The sequence below is a fragment of the Anastrepha ludens genome, chromosome 4, assembly GCF_028408465.1.
Source record: "Anastrepha ludens isolate Willacy chromosome 4, idAnaLude1.1, whole genome shotgun sequence".
NCBI classification, from domain to species: Eukaryota; Metazoa; Arthropoda; class Insecta; order Diptera; family Tephritidae; genus Anastrepha; species Anastrepha ludens.
Genome location: NC_071500.1, coordinates 13,569,712 through 13,588,338, shown reverse-complemented (window position 1 = coordinate 13,588,338; position 18,627 = coordinate 13,569,712). Strand labels below are relative to the sequence as shown.

Sequence of the window (18,627 nt, the reverse complement as noted above, 5' to 3'; positions counted from 1 at the left end):
TGTTTAAATTTTTTTTTTTTTTGTTTTTACAACGCCTCATTTGTGTGCAAACAAGCACCACTGATGAACGGCGCATTAAAAAGGGAGTTCCCAAATAAACGAATTTCTAAATAAAAAAGATGAAAAGCATGAGTTGCAGTAGTTGAAAATAAAATGTATTTAAACAAGAACGTTTGAAATAAAACAGCCGCTATTTATAATTAAAACAAATATGAGCAGCCTTATTTTTCCAACAAATCTTTTCATGTAAGCTGTCATTTTTTCTTAAGGGGGAGCCTGGTTTATAAGGTCAAAAAAATCAATTTTTTTTTTCGTTTTAAGCGATTCCTAATATATTTCAGAATATTCACACAAAGTTACCGAGCCTAATTCTCAATATTTCCGTAGATACAAAGCCAAAGGTAGGCGAGCGTTAGGTAGTTACGCTGTGACCGGACAGCTATAGTACAAACTTTATCTTCTTTTCTCGACTTCTCATTTTTATGATTTCTTTGAGTTGGCGTACATGAATGAAAAAAAAAACTAATGAACCTTTTGAAATGAATCATAGCTTGTTCCCTTCAGTATTAAATTCTCTTATATTTGAACTAACAAAATAGATAAAAAAAAATTTTCAAGATTTTTATACCAAGTTGAAGTGAATTTTTTTTTTATAGAAAGGCATTTTTTTCTTTAAAACCTCCAAAAAGTTGAAATTTTGGAATTTCTCTCAGTTTTCTTAGTTCATCTAGAACAAAAAATCATGATAATTAGAAATCCATTTGAATTTGTTGCTTTAGATAAAAATTACGAGCTGTATCTTGTACGCCAGTTGGGAACTCCAGCGTTGCAGCGCTCTACTAATTTCTATGTTGAACATTTTTTTCAACTTATTTTAACCAGTACAACAATTTTTTATACTTTTTAAATGTTCATTAAAATATAGAAAAAACTTTGCAGTGCTAAATTAATTTTTTCCTTAAACAAAAATCGCAAAGATATGCAATTTTTAGACCTCATAAACCAGGCTCCCCCTTAAATTTAGCAGCCTTATTTTTCCCACAAAACTTTTCATGTAAGCTGTCATTTTTTCTTAAATTTAGCTAATTCTAAGTACAATACGGCAAACAAAGTTCAGCAATTCAAGTGATTGTTATTGTTGCAAAGTGGTTGTGCAGATCGAACCACGTTTTTATGATGTGATATTAGTTTGCATGCATCTGCAGCTGCTACTGTGCGATTGGCTATTGCTGGTGCTTTGTTGCTCTGTTCTTAGCGCAGTGAACAATAATAAATAGTAATCAATACGGGCATACAAAGAGAAAACGTTGGGTGTGTTCGGGCGACGCAATATTGCAGCCGTTGTTACTGGCTTGACGCGCTGCTGCAAATTTGCGTTATTTTGCACTGAAGGTGCTTGTACTTGAAAGAGTTGAAAGGAAGTACGGCAATTTTTAACTTTTCAATAACTGTTGAGATGATGGCGAAGGGAGAACGGCTGTGGAAGACCCGGAAAAATTATGTTGTAACTACATTTAAGGGGGAATGCCACTGTGAAAATTAAAAAAAAAATCGACTTTTTTTTTGTATAAATTGTTAGTTTAACTACTCAAGAAAATGTGGTGAAAATTTTAAAGTGAAATTCGCTTTATTCCCGATGTGCACCTAAGTGAGCGCCCGTCGGTTCGGCACCGTAGCACTTACCCTACGATGCTTTATTTCAAACGCGTTTTTCCCGAAATGACTTTTTTTGATACGGTGGCAACGATTTCTCGAAGACTAATGAACCGATTTTAATTTTCTTTTTTTTTAAATTTTGGTTATCGCATTGGCTATCGTTGTACGTAGGCGATTTTCAAAATTTTGAAAATAACTATTTTTTTGGGCCTGTTGAAAATAAAAAAAATCGTGAAAAACGCACATCGAAATGCAAAGCACCACCATTTTGTCAAAAAAAAAAAAAAAACAAAACGGCTATGTGCAACGATAGCCACTATTGTTTAGATTAATAAAATTTTTGGTTTTTTGATTTCAGATGATTATTCATTGCTCTATCGCTGCCACCAGATGACGTCATTTTTTTTTAACTCGTTACGTTTATTTACATAAATTTGTCAATTTTCAATATTTTTTAATAAAAATTACATCAACATAGTTTAATACATATGTATGTAATAAATTGCCTTTTGTTCGATCCTCGAAAAATCATTCCTACTTACAAGAAAAAACTCCCAAAAATCGACTATTTTTTGACCCCCCGTAGTGGCGTCGCCCTTAAGGGGTTAGGGGTAGTCAGAAGTCCGAAAAATGATTTTCAATGATTTTTTTGCTAGTCAATTGATTTATTTTACAAACAAAAATTATCATGGCATTAATACATCATGTTTCGACTTCACTTTAGCAAAATTTCAAAAAAACAAAAATGTATAATTTTAAAAGTTATCGCTGTTTGTGTGGAGCCCGTTTCTTCAGAAGTCCCTTGCGGTGATCATCACAAGACCTTGGAGATTCATCTAAAATCAATCGGGCAAGAGAAATTAGTTTTATTAATAGATAATCTTGTGCCTGATCGAAGCTTCTTTTTTTTCAAAATTAACAATATGGCAGACTCAGGAAATATTTTTCAGATTTTTGAGAAAACCCCGACAATTAATTGTTTAAAAAAATCGTAATTTAAAAAAAAAAACGAAAAAATAATCCTTCGATCAAGCACGAGTTTTTTATGTTTTTCAAAAGCAGTATAAATTTTATTGAAATCTAACTAGCGGTTTTTAAGTTACAGTAATCACCAGTTCAAAGAACATAGTTTTGAGAAAATCGCATTTAAAGTTTTTGTGGCTTATCCGGAGCGCCCGGGCGCCGTTTGTTAGTTGTTGAATAACTCGAAAAATATTTGTCGGATTCACTTCAAATTTTCACACAATATTTTTAAGATATTACACTTTAAGAAAATGCAAAAAAATTAAATTTTTTGAAAATTCTGACTACCCCTAACCCCTTACACAATTTTTAATTTTTATTTATTTATTTTTTTATTTGATTGTTGTAGTTAACAGTGAAAAACTTGGCAAAAATTATGTTATACGTATGTTGCGACTATATATAAATTTGTTTCTATTAAGTTTTTTTTTAATTATTAGTATTTTTTTGAGTTATTTCTATTTATTATTATTTTTTTAATATTATTATTATTTTTTAATTATTATAATTTTTTTTTTTAATTATTATTATTATTTTTTAATTATTATTATATGCCCAGTTGATATCAGACCAACAACTTGGCTTCAGTGGTGCTTGGTTTATTTGGTTTTTCTTTAAAAGCAAAAATTTAATTATATTGAATATTACGAGAGCATTCATTACAAACTTTCCAACTCTATTGCGTATTAAAACTTTTTGTAATGATTTTTATTGTTTTGTTTTAAAACCGTTTTGAAGACCTCCAAACAATTATTTTTCGTTTGTTAACTGATGGCCGGTTTAGCAATCAAACAGCAAATTAAATTATTAGGTTTTTCTGCTAGTGATGAACAACAGATTGTTGACCGGACGCTGCTAGAATTTTCGCCTGGTACGTGATGTCTCATAAAAAGTAACACCACCGCAATTTGCAGCCCGAACACACTGATTGCTATTGTCTTCTATATCGATTTAATCCGTGATCGTTGTTATGTTTGTAATTTTGAATCAAAAATGCAAGATTAAAAAAAATTGAAATATTTTAAGTTTGTCGAATTTTTTTGCTTTGTTCTTTTTTATTTCCCTTTTTAATACAGTAAATTTCGTTAATGAAAAAATGAAAATTAAAAACTTAACAAATTTTTGGCTATCCAAATTAAATTTTATTGTTTTTGTGCTACAACAGCATAAACACAACTTATGAAATGATGACATCTTGATTCACGCCTATTTTGTGCATCTTTTGCCATGTGAGATTTTTAATAATTTTTAAAATATTCAAAAATAATATTTTTATAAATTCTAATAAAACTTCATAAAAAAGTTGAAAATAATTCTAATTAATTTTGATTCAAAAATGATAAGCAAATAATTAATTGAAAAGTTTCTTGTTACAAAAGCATAAATATGGCAATGCAGCGATGAGTCGCTTTAACGAACGCAATGCTTTAGTCAATCTTAGGGTGCGAGCAGAGTGAGCGCTGATGCCGAGCGGAGCCGAGCCGAGCTTATTGACGCTTATTTTCATGCGAGAAGAAAATTTGTATATAACACAGTGAATGCGAGAATCAGCGCTGAAATTCTGTTTATTCCATGTGTTTTGCTCTTATGTCATTTAATTTTGTTGTTCATTTGTGTTTATAAAATTGCTGTACACGGTAATGCATTCATCTGATGACGAGTATTTTGCTTCTCCTAGTGTGATTAATGCAATTATTAACACAAAAGAGTTTGGAAAACATCCAATTACACTAAAAAGGAATGAATTTGGTGAATTTCATCATTTATATAATGATTTAAAAAAATTTCCAGCTAAATTTCAACAATATACCCGAATGAAAATTGAAACATTTGATTACATTCTGGACAAGATAGGTGTGAAACTAAACAAAAACTGGACAAATTTTATTAAGGTGCCAGTAACTTCTTGCGAAAGATTGATAGTGACTCTGAGGTAATGTTTTTTTGGTCCCACAAAGCAGGCCGGGAAAAAATTTCACTTATTATTTGATCGATATCCATTTTTGTTTATTTTTAAACCATTAAAAAACACAACTGCACTCTAAAAAGTAAACATCAACAATGCAAAAAAGCGCGCAAAACGCTTTGAAACTGTTTTCTCGCACTCATCGGCTTTGCTCTTTGCTCTTGTCGGCGTTCACTGTGTTATACACAAGCCAAGGCGAATTTATTACAGGTGACAGCAAACACATATAAGTAAAACCCTACATGTATTTGTTGTTGCGTTTGGTGCAAGCATCATGTCAAAATCAGCAAGCAAATGTAAACATACGAATGTAAACATACCAATACATACAAACAAAGCATATCATTTTGACGTAAGCCATACCTACGGCGAAAAATTCAGCTGGGTGAATGCTGTCACCTTATTAAATCCACCTTGACACAAGCTTATTTGTATTGACTTGTATGTAATCAGTTTTATCGCACTGACAATCTCGGCTCGGCTTTCAGCGCTCACTCTGGTCGCACCCTTACTGTGAACCGAACTAGTGGCAGCTTTATTTACGAACAAACCTTTCATCTGTACTTTGGCAGTTGTTATAATTTGAAGTACTTCACACTTTCACAAATTAAAAGTAATCACAGCTTTTTGATTTTTAAAAAACTTCGAGCTTTTACGCTGATAGGTAAAAATTTTTCAGCTGGTATTGAAACTTTTTCATAAATTTATACAAATATTGTCCTTTTTCGCAAACACCAGACATCCTCTTCATTCTCTTTTCATTTCTCACCAATCAACTTACAATTTAACATCAACTTACTGCTGTCTATTTACCGTACAATTTTGATAACTGACCATAGCAAATCCTATTATCCCATGCTTTTAGTGTTTCTGAAAGTCTTTTTCAAAATTCAACGGACTTTAATGTAGTTTCTTCTATAAAAAGAAGAGCGCATTTCAGTATTCCAGTAGTGATATTGTCTCTGGCTATCCCTTAACTTAGTGCTGCCGAAAAATAAGCCTTTATTAGAGCTATTAAAAGTAGACCCAATGCAGTTTCTGGAAATGCAACCCTCTTTGCATTTTCCTTTATTAGAAAAGATGAAAATCGCTCGATTTCAAACCAAAAACCGTTGCCGTTGCTGTAATAAATTCGAGTATTTCCCGAGTTTCGTGCGCACGACTTGAATTTTTTTTCATCTACTTTTCCGTCTTTGTAGGAAATCAAGTACAGAAATTTGTAAGCCTACCAGAACCATAACGGTTATTTAATAGCAGAAACACTCAAAACTTAGTTGTATTTAATTTAAGCAAATTTAGTTTATAAACTCCTATATTTTTCATTTTATATTTCAATTATTAAAATTTACTTTGCGAAATTAGTTTCAGCTAAAACATTGTAAAATAATATTTTATGTTAATACAAATTGGCTGCAGAAAATCACACATACAAACATATATGAAATAGTTTAAGATTTAGTAGCAGAATGAAGAAATTTACAATAAAGGATATGTAATAAACCGAACATACATACAAACAGACTAAAGTATCAAATAATAAAAAAATTAAATAAAAAAAAAAAATTGGTTGAAATAAAAATATGTGAAAACTAGCAAAAAGTTTATTTCTAATTAGAATTGTCCAACAGTGGTTACTTAGCATGTCAACAAAGGCTAATAAAGGGTTTTCCAATAAGGGGTGTTATTTTGACATTAAAAATTCGATTTCGTTGCTTGTGTGGCACGTAGCGCCGTCTTGTTGAAAATAAACCTTGTCCAGATCAATACAATCCAATCCCGGCCATAAAAAATGGGTAATAATCTCTCGACAGCGCAATCCATTCACCGTAACTGTTGCTCCAGCTTCATTTTCGAAAAAGTAAGGTCCAATGACTTCGCCGTACCATAAACCACACCAAACAGTCACACGTTGAGGATAGAGAGGCTTTTCAACAATAACTCTTGGATTTTCTGAGCCCCAGATCCGACAATTTTGCTTGTTGACCAAGCCATCGAGGTGGAAACGGGCCTCATCACTCAAGATGATTTTCGATGGAAATCCAGATCATTTTCATACATTTCAACGACCCAATCAACAAAGATATGACGTTGTTGATGATCGGCAAATGATTATGCAAAATACGGTGTAATGACGTTTATGGAATGCCGAATTCCAAAGAACGACGTGGAATGGACAAACCTGAGTTTTCTTCAACACTTTTGGCTACAACAGCAATATTTTCGGCTGTTCTTGAGCGACATGAACGGGTTTAATTCTTCGCATTACTAACTTGTCCCAACAGCTCCTATTTTTTCACCAGTTTCTGTATTGCGGTCCGGCAAGGTGCTTCACGATGACTCAAAAATGTTCGAGTTTTACGAACCGTCTCTGCCAAATATTCACCATTTTATAGCGCGTATCGTTCCATTTTTATTAATGGCGTAGTTTCTACTTGTCAAATATCAAAAAATAACAGCTTCAAAAGGGACATCTACCGAAACAGGGGGTTGAACTTTTTTTTCCCACGGGAAGTAGATGGCAAGAGTACCAAGGGCACACTGCAAGTAGCACTCCAGTCCCGTTTTGATACCAAAATGTAGACCACTACCTGCGAAAAATTTCACAATTACAAGGGAGAACAACCAGTTACAGCCAACTGGTGCTGTTGATGTAGTAGAGGTGAGAAACAGAATCTAGGCTAGAGAACAGCCTCAGGCTATCCCCAAACTTCAAGCGCCTAGCGGCCAGACCCGGACATTTGTCAAGAAAGTGTTCAACGGCCTCTTTCCTGTATCTTTCGAGTCCAAGCTTCTCCGCATGACTTCCGATCACCCAGTGATCGGTGACCACGGCTATGAGTTTGAAAATTGAGTGGCATGGGATTCCCAGCACTTTAAGCGTCCTGCTTCTGTCGTACTGAGACCAAAATGTTTTTAAAATAGCACACGATGAGTTAGAACTCTATCAGTCTTGGGCTTTTTTAAGAAAGAAATTGTGCAGTTTTCCTTTAAGAACGGTCAAGGGGCCACCGATGTCTGAGAAGGGGACAACTGGAGCCGTTTCTGCCGATCTCTTCCTGGCGGGTGGGATACGGTACACTAGACATGGCTAGTTTACTGGGGCGGCAGCCCTTGGTCAGGAAAAACCCGAGTCATTCCGGTAACGTAGAACCGGCTGCCATGGCAATGTATATGATGGCCTATGCTCCACGGTAAACGACTACCTCGCCAGCCTTTCTCGCTTCTTCACTGCGAGGAATTTACAACTCTCCCCCACTACATCCACGGTGACCCTTTTCACCACCTGGACAAAGGAGGTCAAGCTACAAATAAAGGTGAAAGTCGATGATACACATATTCCGACAGTTAACAATCCCAAAATTTTGGGAGTTACCTTTGACTGATTGCTCTCCTCAGCGCATACAACCGCTATTGTAACTAAAGTACAGAATCGTAACAAGGTTCTCAAGTCACTCGCCGGCAGCACTTGGGGCAAAGACAAGGAAATGTTGCTGTCGACTTTTAAAGCAATAGACCGACCGGTTCTAAACTATGCAGCGCCTGTCTGGTCGCCTGAAACCTGTGATTCGCAGTGGACGAAGCTTCAGACCTGCCAAAACACTGCTTTAAGGACCGTGACAGGATGCCTTCTGATGTCACCTATACAACATCTGCATAATGAGGCCCAAATGCTGCCTGTTAAGGAGCATAACAAACTGCTCAGTAAGCAGTTTCTGCTAGGGTGTTACCGCAGGCCTCATCCATGCAGACACTCGCTCGAGCCTGGAGGCATTTCCTCAACTACGCGGACGAGGTCTCAGACAAAACAAACTGACAGTTACTGGATCAGACCGTGTACAGACAGGCCATAAACGACATTCATCGGGAGACTCTCATCACCTTCTTAACCTCCCGACCCCCGAATGCCGTCATCAGAGTCCAACCATCACCCATTGCAGACGAAGAGCTCCAACTTCCCCGAAAGTCCCGCGTAACCTTGGCACAATTATGTTTTGGATACTGTAGCAGATTAAACTCCTACTTATCCAGAATTGACCCCGACATACCAAACATATGTCCGGCAAGTGAAGGCACCCCGCACGACACTAACCACCTTTTCACATGCCCCACCAAACCCACTCATCTAACACCCCTCTCCCTATGGACCCAAACCGTCGAAACAGCATGTTTCCTGGGCCTACCTTTAGATGAACCAGACGAAGACGACCGGTGACTTACACTACACTGACGGGGAAAAGTTACTGCTTCAACAGCATCAGTCTTGTACTTGACCTACGTTACGCGCCGATGATTGGTCTAACTTTTCTGCGAGAACTGCTATTGGAAAAAACTTGTTTGCCATTTCACATACTTACCCGGTTCCATATTTATGTTGTGAAAGAAAATAGAAAACTTGTTTAGATTTTGGTAAATTTCAATTCGATTTATTATTACTCAACTTTTTGTTTAAATAGAAATAACAAAATTGACCAATTCAGCTCAACAATTTAGGTTGGGTAATGTGTTGTCATTTAGTTTGTTGTTTTTTATTCAATTGTATTTTGCCTACAGAACATTTCTTAGTCTAAATGACCCAATTTAGTGGCATTTTTCAAATATTAGTTTTTATTTTTGCCTATCATTCAAGTAAGTAAGTATGTACTTCGGAACTTCTAGAAAAATATATTATTACCTAAGTAGCATTTTGTGCTCCTCTAAAACGAATTGTTAAAAATGCAGTGAAACCTACAAAATTATTCGTGTAACATTACGAGTACTGCGCAACATTTTTATTGTGTCATGTTTTGGCGTCTGCACCAATAAATACCTATATTCTTAACAACACAAGGGCGGTTTGACGTGAAACAACGTGCCTACAAGTATGCAATGTGTATTTGAGATGCTAATACATTCCGAAAGTGGCAATAATTCATGCTAGCCCTTCAGTTGGTTACGATATATTTTTGGACACGTTCTTCACCTCAAACATTAACGCGCCTCTTTTTCAGCATTGCTTTGCTCGTTGAATCGAACAAGTGCTCTCAGTAATCTAATATTTTATGTTGTAATTTATTTTTATTTTAATTTAATTATTAGCAAAAATTTTAAGCTTAGCACTACTAGCAATAAATGTAACTACGCATACTGCGCTCATATTTATCAGTTATACTACGTGGCTAAATTATTGTACAGTGTCTTTTCAAAATGCTCAAATACATACATATCTGCATATGTACCTAAGGCTTGAACTTTCGCAAGCGTTTGCCAATACTTTCTGTTTCGTAATAAGTGTGTACGTATGTATGTATATAGCAATTATGCAACCAATTTAGCTGGATATGCAGGGTTTTCGATAAAGTGGCAAGCACTATTTCAATACTTCATTATGCTACATTTACATATGTAGATACATATAAAAGTTATTTTAAGGCTACAATTTTGGTTTACTTTCTTGCCAATGTAGCACTTCAAGTTCATCAATGCAAAGAGTGCCGTAAATACTGCGAAACTTATTAAATTTTAGTCCACTACTCATTGCGAACAATTTTATTGTGTCATTCTCTAACTTAGTTACTTTAATTTTCTACTTAGAGCTTTTTGGTTTTTGGTTTTTAGCTTTTACTTTTGTATATGTACGTATGTTTGTTCATATGTATGATTTGTCAGTGTATGTATGTGTGTATGCATGCATGTATGTGGGCGTGTATGGCTGTAGATTTGTGTGCATAAATGTGTGTGCTTCGTTGTTGCTCTGAAGAGTGCGTACGTGGCTGCCTTGTGAAACACCTAAAATGCTGCTACTGCTGTCGCTGCTGTTGCTGTCCATGGTGAAGGGCCTAATTATTTTCAGGTGCCGTTTTCTTGTACCAAATTAAAATACGATGACGCACTATAATTGAATAACTCAAAGTCATACCTGGCGGGGGGAGAAATGCGTGAGAATTAGAAGAAAATTAAATTAATTGTTTGAATGCTTAATTGTTGCATTTACTTGTATGAGAATACGTTATTAGGAGTAGGAGAAGCCTTACTCTATTATTTTCTTATAAATAGATGTAATAATAAATTAACATAGTAACTGCATTCACATTTATTTATAGATATTATTATTAGAAAGGTATTTTTAAGTATTCTTAAAGTAGACGAACTGAATATAATTTTTTTTTCGGAAAAAATGAGGCGGTAGGAGGATGAGCCTTGACGTTTAACACATCTTTAGTGAAACGGAATGGAGGAAAGCTTTGTAATTAAAATCCTTTTCTAAAAATATTTTCTCAAAACTGACGATTTTATTCGTATTCGAACTTAAATATCATCTACTTGCACCTGTGTTCACAATAATAGCAGGTCGACATTACACAAACTTTTGACAAATTAGTTAATGGTTTTTAATATAAAAGTAGTTTATACTACAAAAAACCATATAACTCAAAGTTTCAAACTTTGCACAACATTTTGAAAAACTCAAAAATTTTTTAACGAAAATCTCAAAATTTTTATTTTTTTTTTATTTATTTTTGTAAAAATTCTGGTTACGCAGTTTTGTAGCCCAATGAATTTTGAAATACTTTGTCGAAGATAATTCAAAAATCACGTTGATTTTTAATATTTTTTTTTATTAATCGTGGATGTTCAGAACTGAACTGAAGTTTAGAAAAGAACTGAACAATAAGTTAAACTGTAGTAGACCTGCATTTGAAAGGAAACTCCAAGAGTGTACGCTATACTGATACGCAGATGGCTCGAAGACCCCAGAAGGCATAGGCGCTGGAGTTTACGACCCCAGAACCAAATGATCTGTGCCGATGGCTAGTTTTCCGAGCATCTTCCAAGCGGATATGTATGCCGTCTGTCTATATGCAGAGATAAACTTAGACAAGAATGTCCGGAATGAGCGAATTGCCATTCTGAGTGACAGTCAAGCCCCCGACAGTCAAGTCACAGTCACAGGATGATAGCGTCCTGTGGGATTAAGCCACTCACTGGTTTTCGACTGTATCGAGAAACTCTACTAGGAACGCACAATCGCATCCGGCTCATTTTGGTCCCAGGACACAGGCTACAAGTGGGAACGAAATAGCGAACGCATTGGCGAGAGAGCCTGTGGCCTCGCCTCTAATACAGCCCAAACTGTGAGATAACACACCATCAAGGAGAAGCTCAGGAGTGAAGAGCTGGGACTAAAAGAGGTTGGCTGACATCAAATTATGGAGCTACGCCAGGCGAAATCCTTACGGAGAGGTTGCACCAAAAGAGGTTTCAAAAACTGATAATCCGCCCGAAGGATACTATGAGAATGCTTACGGGCATCCTCACAGGCCACTTCAAACTGCGAAGTCATCTGCATATGATCGGGATTTGGTTTACGGACTCTTGCCGTTTCTGCGACTAATCTCAGATGCTTTCCATTTCAATTCAACCGGGCTATTCGGGTCATGTTCTTCGATTTCGATGTAACTTAAATATGTTGCTCTCTGGTCGAAATAATGAGACACGTATTTTTTTGTTCGCCCGAAAAAAATTTTTTTCAAGAGTTATCGGCAATTTTGTTTTTCGCCTCAAACTCGATTTGTTTTAATTATATAAGAAAATTTTTTTTTTAAATGCCCATAACTTAGTCTAAAATGAACCGATTTTAATAATTCTGGGTTCAAAATGATCGTAATTACTTACACAAGCGACTTCATGTAGAAACAATTGCAAAAAAGTAGTTGAAAATTTTTTATTTAGCAAAAAAGAAAAAAAATTTAAATTTTTTCAAAATTCAATATTTCAAAAAGTGTATTTTTTTTTTTTTTATAACTTTTTCCAAATCAAAAAAACATCTCAAACTTTAATTGAGCAGCATGCCTAGTAGCTAAAATGAGTTGTTTTTGAGTAATGATTTTTTGAGTAAACACCCTGTTTCGCACTTTTTGTTTTTTGCAAAATAAAAAATTTTCAACTACTTCTTTGCAACTATTTCTACATGAAATCACTCGTGTAAGTAATGACGATCATTTTGAACCCCAAATTATTAAAATCGGTTCATTTTTGACTAAGTTATGGGCATTTAAAAAAACTTTTTTCTTATATAACTAAAAAAAATCGAGTTTGAGGCGAAAAACAAAATTGCCGATAACTCTTGAAAAAATTTTTTTTCGGGCGAACAAAAAAATACGTGTCTCATTATTTTGACCAGAGAGCAACATATTTGAGTTACATCGAAATCGAAGAACATGTCCCGAATAGCCCTTTTGAATTGAAATGGAAAGAATCTATATAAGAAAATTTTTTTTAATTGCTCATAACTTAGCCAAAAATAAGCCGATTTGAATGATTCTGGGTTCAAAATAATCGTAATTACTTACACGAGCGACTTCATTTAGAAATAGTTGCAAAAAAGTAGTTGAAAATTTTTTATTTTGCAAAAAACAAAAAGTGCGAAACAGGGTGTTTACTCAAAAATTCATTACTCAAAAACAACTCATTTTAGCTACTAGGCATGCAGCTCAATTAAAGTTTGAGATTTTTTTTTGATTTGGAAAAAGTTATAAAAAAAACAAAAATACACTTTTTGAAATATTGAATTTTGAAAAAATTTAAATTTTTTTTCTTTTTTGCTAAATAAAAAATTTTCAACTACTTTTTTGCAATTGTTTCTACATGAAGTCGCTTGTGTAAGTAATTACGATCATTTTGAACCCAGAATTATTAAAATCGGTTCATTTTTGACTAAGTTATGGGCATTTAAAAAAAAATTTTTCTTATATAATTAAAACAAATCGAGTTTGAGGCGAAAAACAAAATTGCCGATAACTCTTGAAAAAAATTTTTTTCGGGCGAACAAAAAAATACGTGTCTCATTATTTCGACCAGAGAGCAACATATTTAAGTTACATCGAAATCGAAGAACATGACCCGAATAGCCCGGTTGAATTGAAATGGAAAGCATCCTCAGGAGACTCCAATGCACCTTCTCCGCGCGGAGAAGGTTGAGACATCTCGGACAACTTCTTCTTCTTAATTGGCGCGATAACCGCTTACGCGATTTTGGCCGAGTTTAATAAAGCGCGTCAGTCGTTTCTTTCTCGTGCTAACCGGCGCCAGTTGGACACACCAAGTGAAGCCAAGTCCTTCTCCACCTGATCTTTCCAACGCAGAGGAGGCCTTCCTCTTCCTCTGCTACCACCAGCTGGTACCGCATCGAATACTTTCAGAGCCGGAGCGTTTGTATCCATTCGGACGACATGACCCAGCCAGCGTAGCCGCTGGATCTTTATTCGCTGCGCTATGTCGTCGTAAAGCTCATACAGCTCATCGCTCCATCGCCTGCGATATTCACAAGTGCCAACGTGCAAAGGTCCAAAAATCTTACGCAGAATATTTCTCTCAAACACTCCTCGGCCAACTGCAGCCAGAAAAAAGGCACATACGCTCAATTCAACCCAGCTTCATCCTGAGTTTAATAAGAGAACTGGGTCTGGATGAGGTACTATGATGAGTAGAGGGCACAAAAGTCCGTGAGGTCGAAGTGCAAACCTCTTATAGAATCTATCTATCTAATCGTGTTATGCATTTTCCTCTATACGAGTATAACGAAAGCTCAGATGCTTTTATAAGGATTTTATATGGAGAATGAAATAAGAATGACGGCAAAAAAATATTATCAAAAATCAATGCGAATTTGAACCTCTTCAAAATAACCCAATAATATATCAAAGCAATACCTAGCAAATACAAATATCTCAAAACAAAGTCGTGAGATATGCTATTGCAGCTACTACTGCAGCGGAACTTTTACACTGGAAGGTTTGTCATTGCCTGCCGCGGGGCGACCGCTATTCAGAATGATAGTCACGCACCAACCCATTCGGCTACGACGGCCGCCTGTTTGCAATTTGCATACCGCGCGATTACCTCGGGAAAAGTATTAGTACGAATGGTGTGAATGAAAAGGTAGTTCCATTTTCTGAAAGCCATTGTTTCATTTTTGTTTTTAAATTTAGAAAAGGCCAATAAATGTGTCAACACGATATCATTTCAAATTTGTATTATTTTCGAAAGATATGCAATGTCTTCGGGTATTTTCGTTAAGCTCATTTCACACAAAATATAATTAAATTCTGCGACTCTTCAATTACTATTAAGCTCTGCTCCAACTTTACAACTTTGTTTGCCCTATCACTGTTTTTTTTGTTTTTCTTTATTTCTTTGTGTATTTGCAACGCATACTCACTTGTAGTATTGATACAGTTCGTGCATTTCTTTGGGTGTCAACTTTGAGTAAAAAGATTGCAGCAACTCCTGCGTGTTCTTGCCCTTGCCCGCATTGCGCCACTCTGGCGCTATGACGCGCGTTAAGCCAGTCTTGTGTATGAGATATAATTGATCTTCGTCGAGTGTGTCGAATTTCATGACCACATCGAAATTAATGACACACGGCGTGCAGAACATCGTCGACGAGACGAAATGCATATCCATTTGGACATTGCCGTGCTTGATCTGATCCAGCAGCCAGCGCACGAACTCCGGGAATGTTGGATATTTTGGGGAATTCATATCCAAACTCTGCGAAGTGAAGGTAAATAGTTGCAAAAAGACCAAAAAAAAAAAAAAACAATGTCAATTATTAATATATGAGCTAAAATATATGAATCATGCGAGTGTTTATAATTAGAATTATATAAGTATGTATTTATCTGGTTAGTTTACAACAGTTTAAGGGGTCCCGGTGGTCTCGAGCTCGAAAATTTAGGGTTTTAAGGTTTTTTTTAAGCAATAAAAAATGAAAAACGATATTTATTTTATTTAACTTCTTTTACATATAAAAGTAAAAAAAAAACTTTATTTTTTTTTAATAATTTAAAAAATGGCACTGAACCTCTACAGCTCGAAGATTTAAGGTATTTTCAGGAATTTTTTTTTCCATAAAAAAAATGAAAAACGATATTTAAATTTTTTGGGCTTTATTTAACTTCGTTTAGATATAAAAATGAAAACAAATTTTTTTTTTAATTTTAATAATTTAAAAAACAACAAAATTTTTTTTTTACCCTTAATAATTTAAAAAATGGCGCTGAAGTTGGCCCTGTAGAGCTCGAAAATTTAGGGTATTTTCAGGAATTTTTTTTACAATAAAAAAATGAAAAACGATATTTATTTTATTTAGCTTCTTTTACCTACAAAAACCAAAACAAAATTTTTTTTTAATTTTAATACAATAATTTAAAAAATGCCGCTGAAGTTGAAAGTGGATATTTTTGTCATTGATGCCGCCGTGTGACGAATCTGACTCTACCTGCTAAAACGGCTTTAGAATAGAAAATACTACGAATATCCTTCCAAAAATTTGACTGCATATTCTTAAAAGCCTATACTTTCGAAATGTCATAAAAAAAAATCGATTTTTTGAAAATTCTAGACCATCGGGACCCCTTAACAAAAGGGCCAAGAGTAATTCATGCAACCAAATGCAAGCATAAATATAAAATATAAATAAATATGTACACATGTGTTTGCACATAAACGCATGTGTTTATGGGTTGGCACACTTTTTACCAACGTGCGCGTGTCTGCTACTCACTTTGCTGCGGTATTTGCGCACAATACGCCGCCCCAGTTTGTCGTGATAGGAGTGCGGTATGGCAAATACCAGCTTATCACGATATGCACTCAAAAGCCTCTCGAATGGATGACGCGCTATCATGAATGTAGTGGAATCATTTTGTGCTTCTCGCAGCTGTAAACAAAAAAACACAACAGCAAAAACACAAAGACGTTAATGAAGCAAGTATCATACAATATTTGTATGTATGTATGTATGTATGGGATATATGTATGTATGTGGGCATGTAAATTGTTGTCACAAGTAATTTATTATAAAATATCGTCATTTAGCTGATGGGCTGCCGATTACTTTGTGTACAAAAAGGATACAGCGGAATAAAAGAAAGTGACTTCAAGTGCCTTAAATGGCGTAAAAATAGCAAGCATTTTTTTAACGTACCGAGAATGCTAGGAGAATTAATCGCTCTTCTTTCTGCTCATTGAATAATAGCAATCAGCAATTAGGAAACAGTTAACGCCGTAACAAAAATTATGCGCCTAATTACTGCAAGTCATTTATTAAAATAATTCATGTGTCATGCGAACCGCGCCCCTCCAGCCGGTTGGAGGGCGGTTTATTATTATTATTACTTGTTAGATAACTAGGTAGGTCGGCCTATAAATAATGGGCGTAGAACTAGGTCCCTCATTAAGCTAGGTCAATCTTCTATTAATACAGAGGTTGGTATGATCACTAGAAAGAATGAGCGCAGAGGTGTGGAAATACGAGGTGTGTTTAAAAAGTATAGCGAATTTTGTGTTTTTTTTAAATAATTTTTTTATTCATTAATATCTATTTTGTCCCTTTCAAAGTAATCCCCATGAGTAATTATGCACTTGTGCCAACATTTTTTCCAATCTTCGAAGCAATCATAGGCCTCTTCAGTTTCGGGAACAAGAAAAAGTCACAGGGGGCCAGATCTGGGGAATTCGGTGGATGTGGTATCATTAGTGTGTTGTTTTTGGCCAAAAAGTCGCGCACAGACAACGATGTGTGCCAATTTTTGTTCTTCCCCGAATCCGGGCGTTTCTGGCGAATTGCTTAGCTCAAATGGCGCATAACTTGCAGGTAATAATCCTTATTGACCGTTTTACCCTGTGGCAAGAACTCATGATGCACAACGCCCCTGCAATCGAAGAAAACAGTAAGCAAAACTTTTATATTCGACCGAACTTGGCGCGCTTTTTTCGGTTTTCGGTCGTGCAGCAGCTTCCATTGAGATGATTAAGCTTTGGTTTCCACGTCGTAACCATAAACCCACGATAAGTCGCCAGTTATGACCCTCTGGAGCAAATTTGGGCACGATTGGGCAATACCATTTTCTTCACTTCATCAATTTTTTCGTCTGTTGTTGAAGTGCTCAGGCGTCCGGCACGCTTTTCGTCATTCAGATCTTCTCGGCCTTCTGAGAACATTCTGTACCACCGATAAACGTTGCTTTGGTCCAAAGTAGCTTCTCCGTATGACACAGTCAACATTTGGAATGCATCCGCGCACTTAATTTCGTTCTTTGATCCACTTTTTGAATAGGTAAAATCGAAGTCGAGCCGAAACACGTGCAAGCAAAGCAGCTGTCAACAATTAACTGAACGTTCAAAATGGCCAAACTCGTCGGCATGAGTGAGAGACATGAGTACCAACATATCGCCACCAAAAAATCGAAATTCGAATATACGTAACCTGCGATAATTCAAAATTAGCGATACTTTTTGAACACACCTCGTATATGGGAAACGTATGCGGTTTCCTGCAAATGAGTGATATCGCAGGTGCAGGAGCGACCCGCTTTACCAGAACGAGATATCGCTTCCTAAAATCTTACGTTTTTGGATGTCCAGCAGATGTTGAATCCGCAGACATCGTTTACTGTAGAGACAAAGACTTTTCACTACATTGAAGACTTTCCAAACTAGTGGTAGCTCAATGGACCTCCAGAACTAAGTGGGTCTCCTCTCCACACTTATGGAAAGTGGCAACCACCGAAACTTAACCTAATCTAACCTGCGTGCATACATTTGTACAGACTCTCGTATTCCCTTTTGGTTGTTGTTAGTGTTTGGATTGATGCTCAATGATTGATTTTTACTAGCCTGCTGAGGTGACTTGTAAGGATATTTAGTATTATTGATTTATTTCGCGATATCAAATGACTTTCAGTGATGAGTTGGATGATGAGTTGTGCCGGTTTGAATTGATTTATTGTTTAAAATATTTTTTTTAATTCGTTAAAAATATAATTGTTATTATTTTTGTTTTGTGCTTCAGTAAAAAGCAAGTTGCAAATATTTATAAGACTTCAACTTTTTTATAAAGGGTGGTTAAATTACGAGGGCCAATGTTGAATGTGAGCCACACCCAAACGTCAACGACACCGTTGGACATCTTTTATTTGAAAGAAAAAGTGTACGTCGAT

At 35.6% G+C, this 18,627-nt stretch overlaps 1 protein-coding gene across 5 annotated transcripts in view; it reads right to left on the bottom strand.

Annotated features, from left to right (window-relative positions):
* Positions 1-9,038: 9,038 nt before the first annotated feature.
* The window catches only part of LOC128862331 (carbohydrate sulfotransferase 9), a 53,697-nt gene continuing 44,108 nt past the window's right edge, over positions 9,039-18,627 (bottom strand). For all 5 annotated transcript variants that reach the window (XM_054100895.1, XM_054100892.1, XM_054100896.1 and 2 more), the window contains 3 exons: positions 16,191-16,346; positions 14,844-15,175; positions 9,039-10,541 (listed from right to left, as the gene is read on the bottom strand). In XM_054100895.1, the coding sequence (XP_053956870.1) occupies positions 10,472-10,541; positions 14,844-15,175; positions 16,191-16,346 (558 nt within the window). In that variant the 3' untranslated portion in view covers positions 9,039-10,471. The remainder of the gene's footprint in view (positions 10,542-14,843; positions 15,176-16,190; positions 16,347-18,627) is intronic.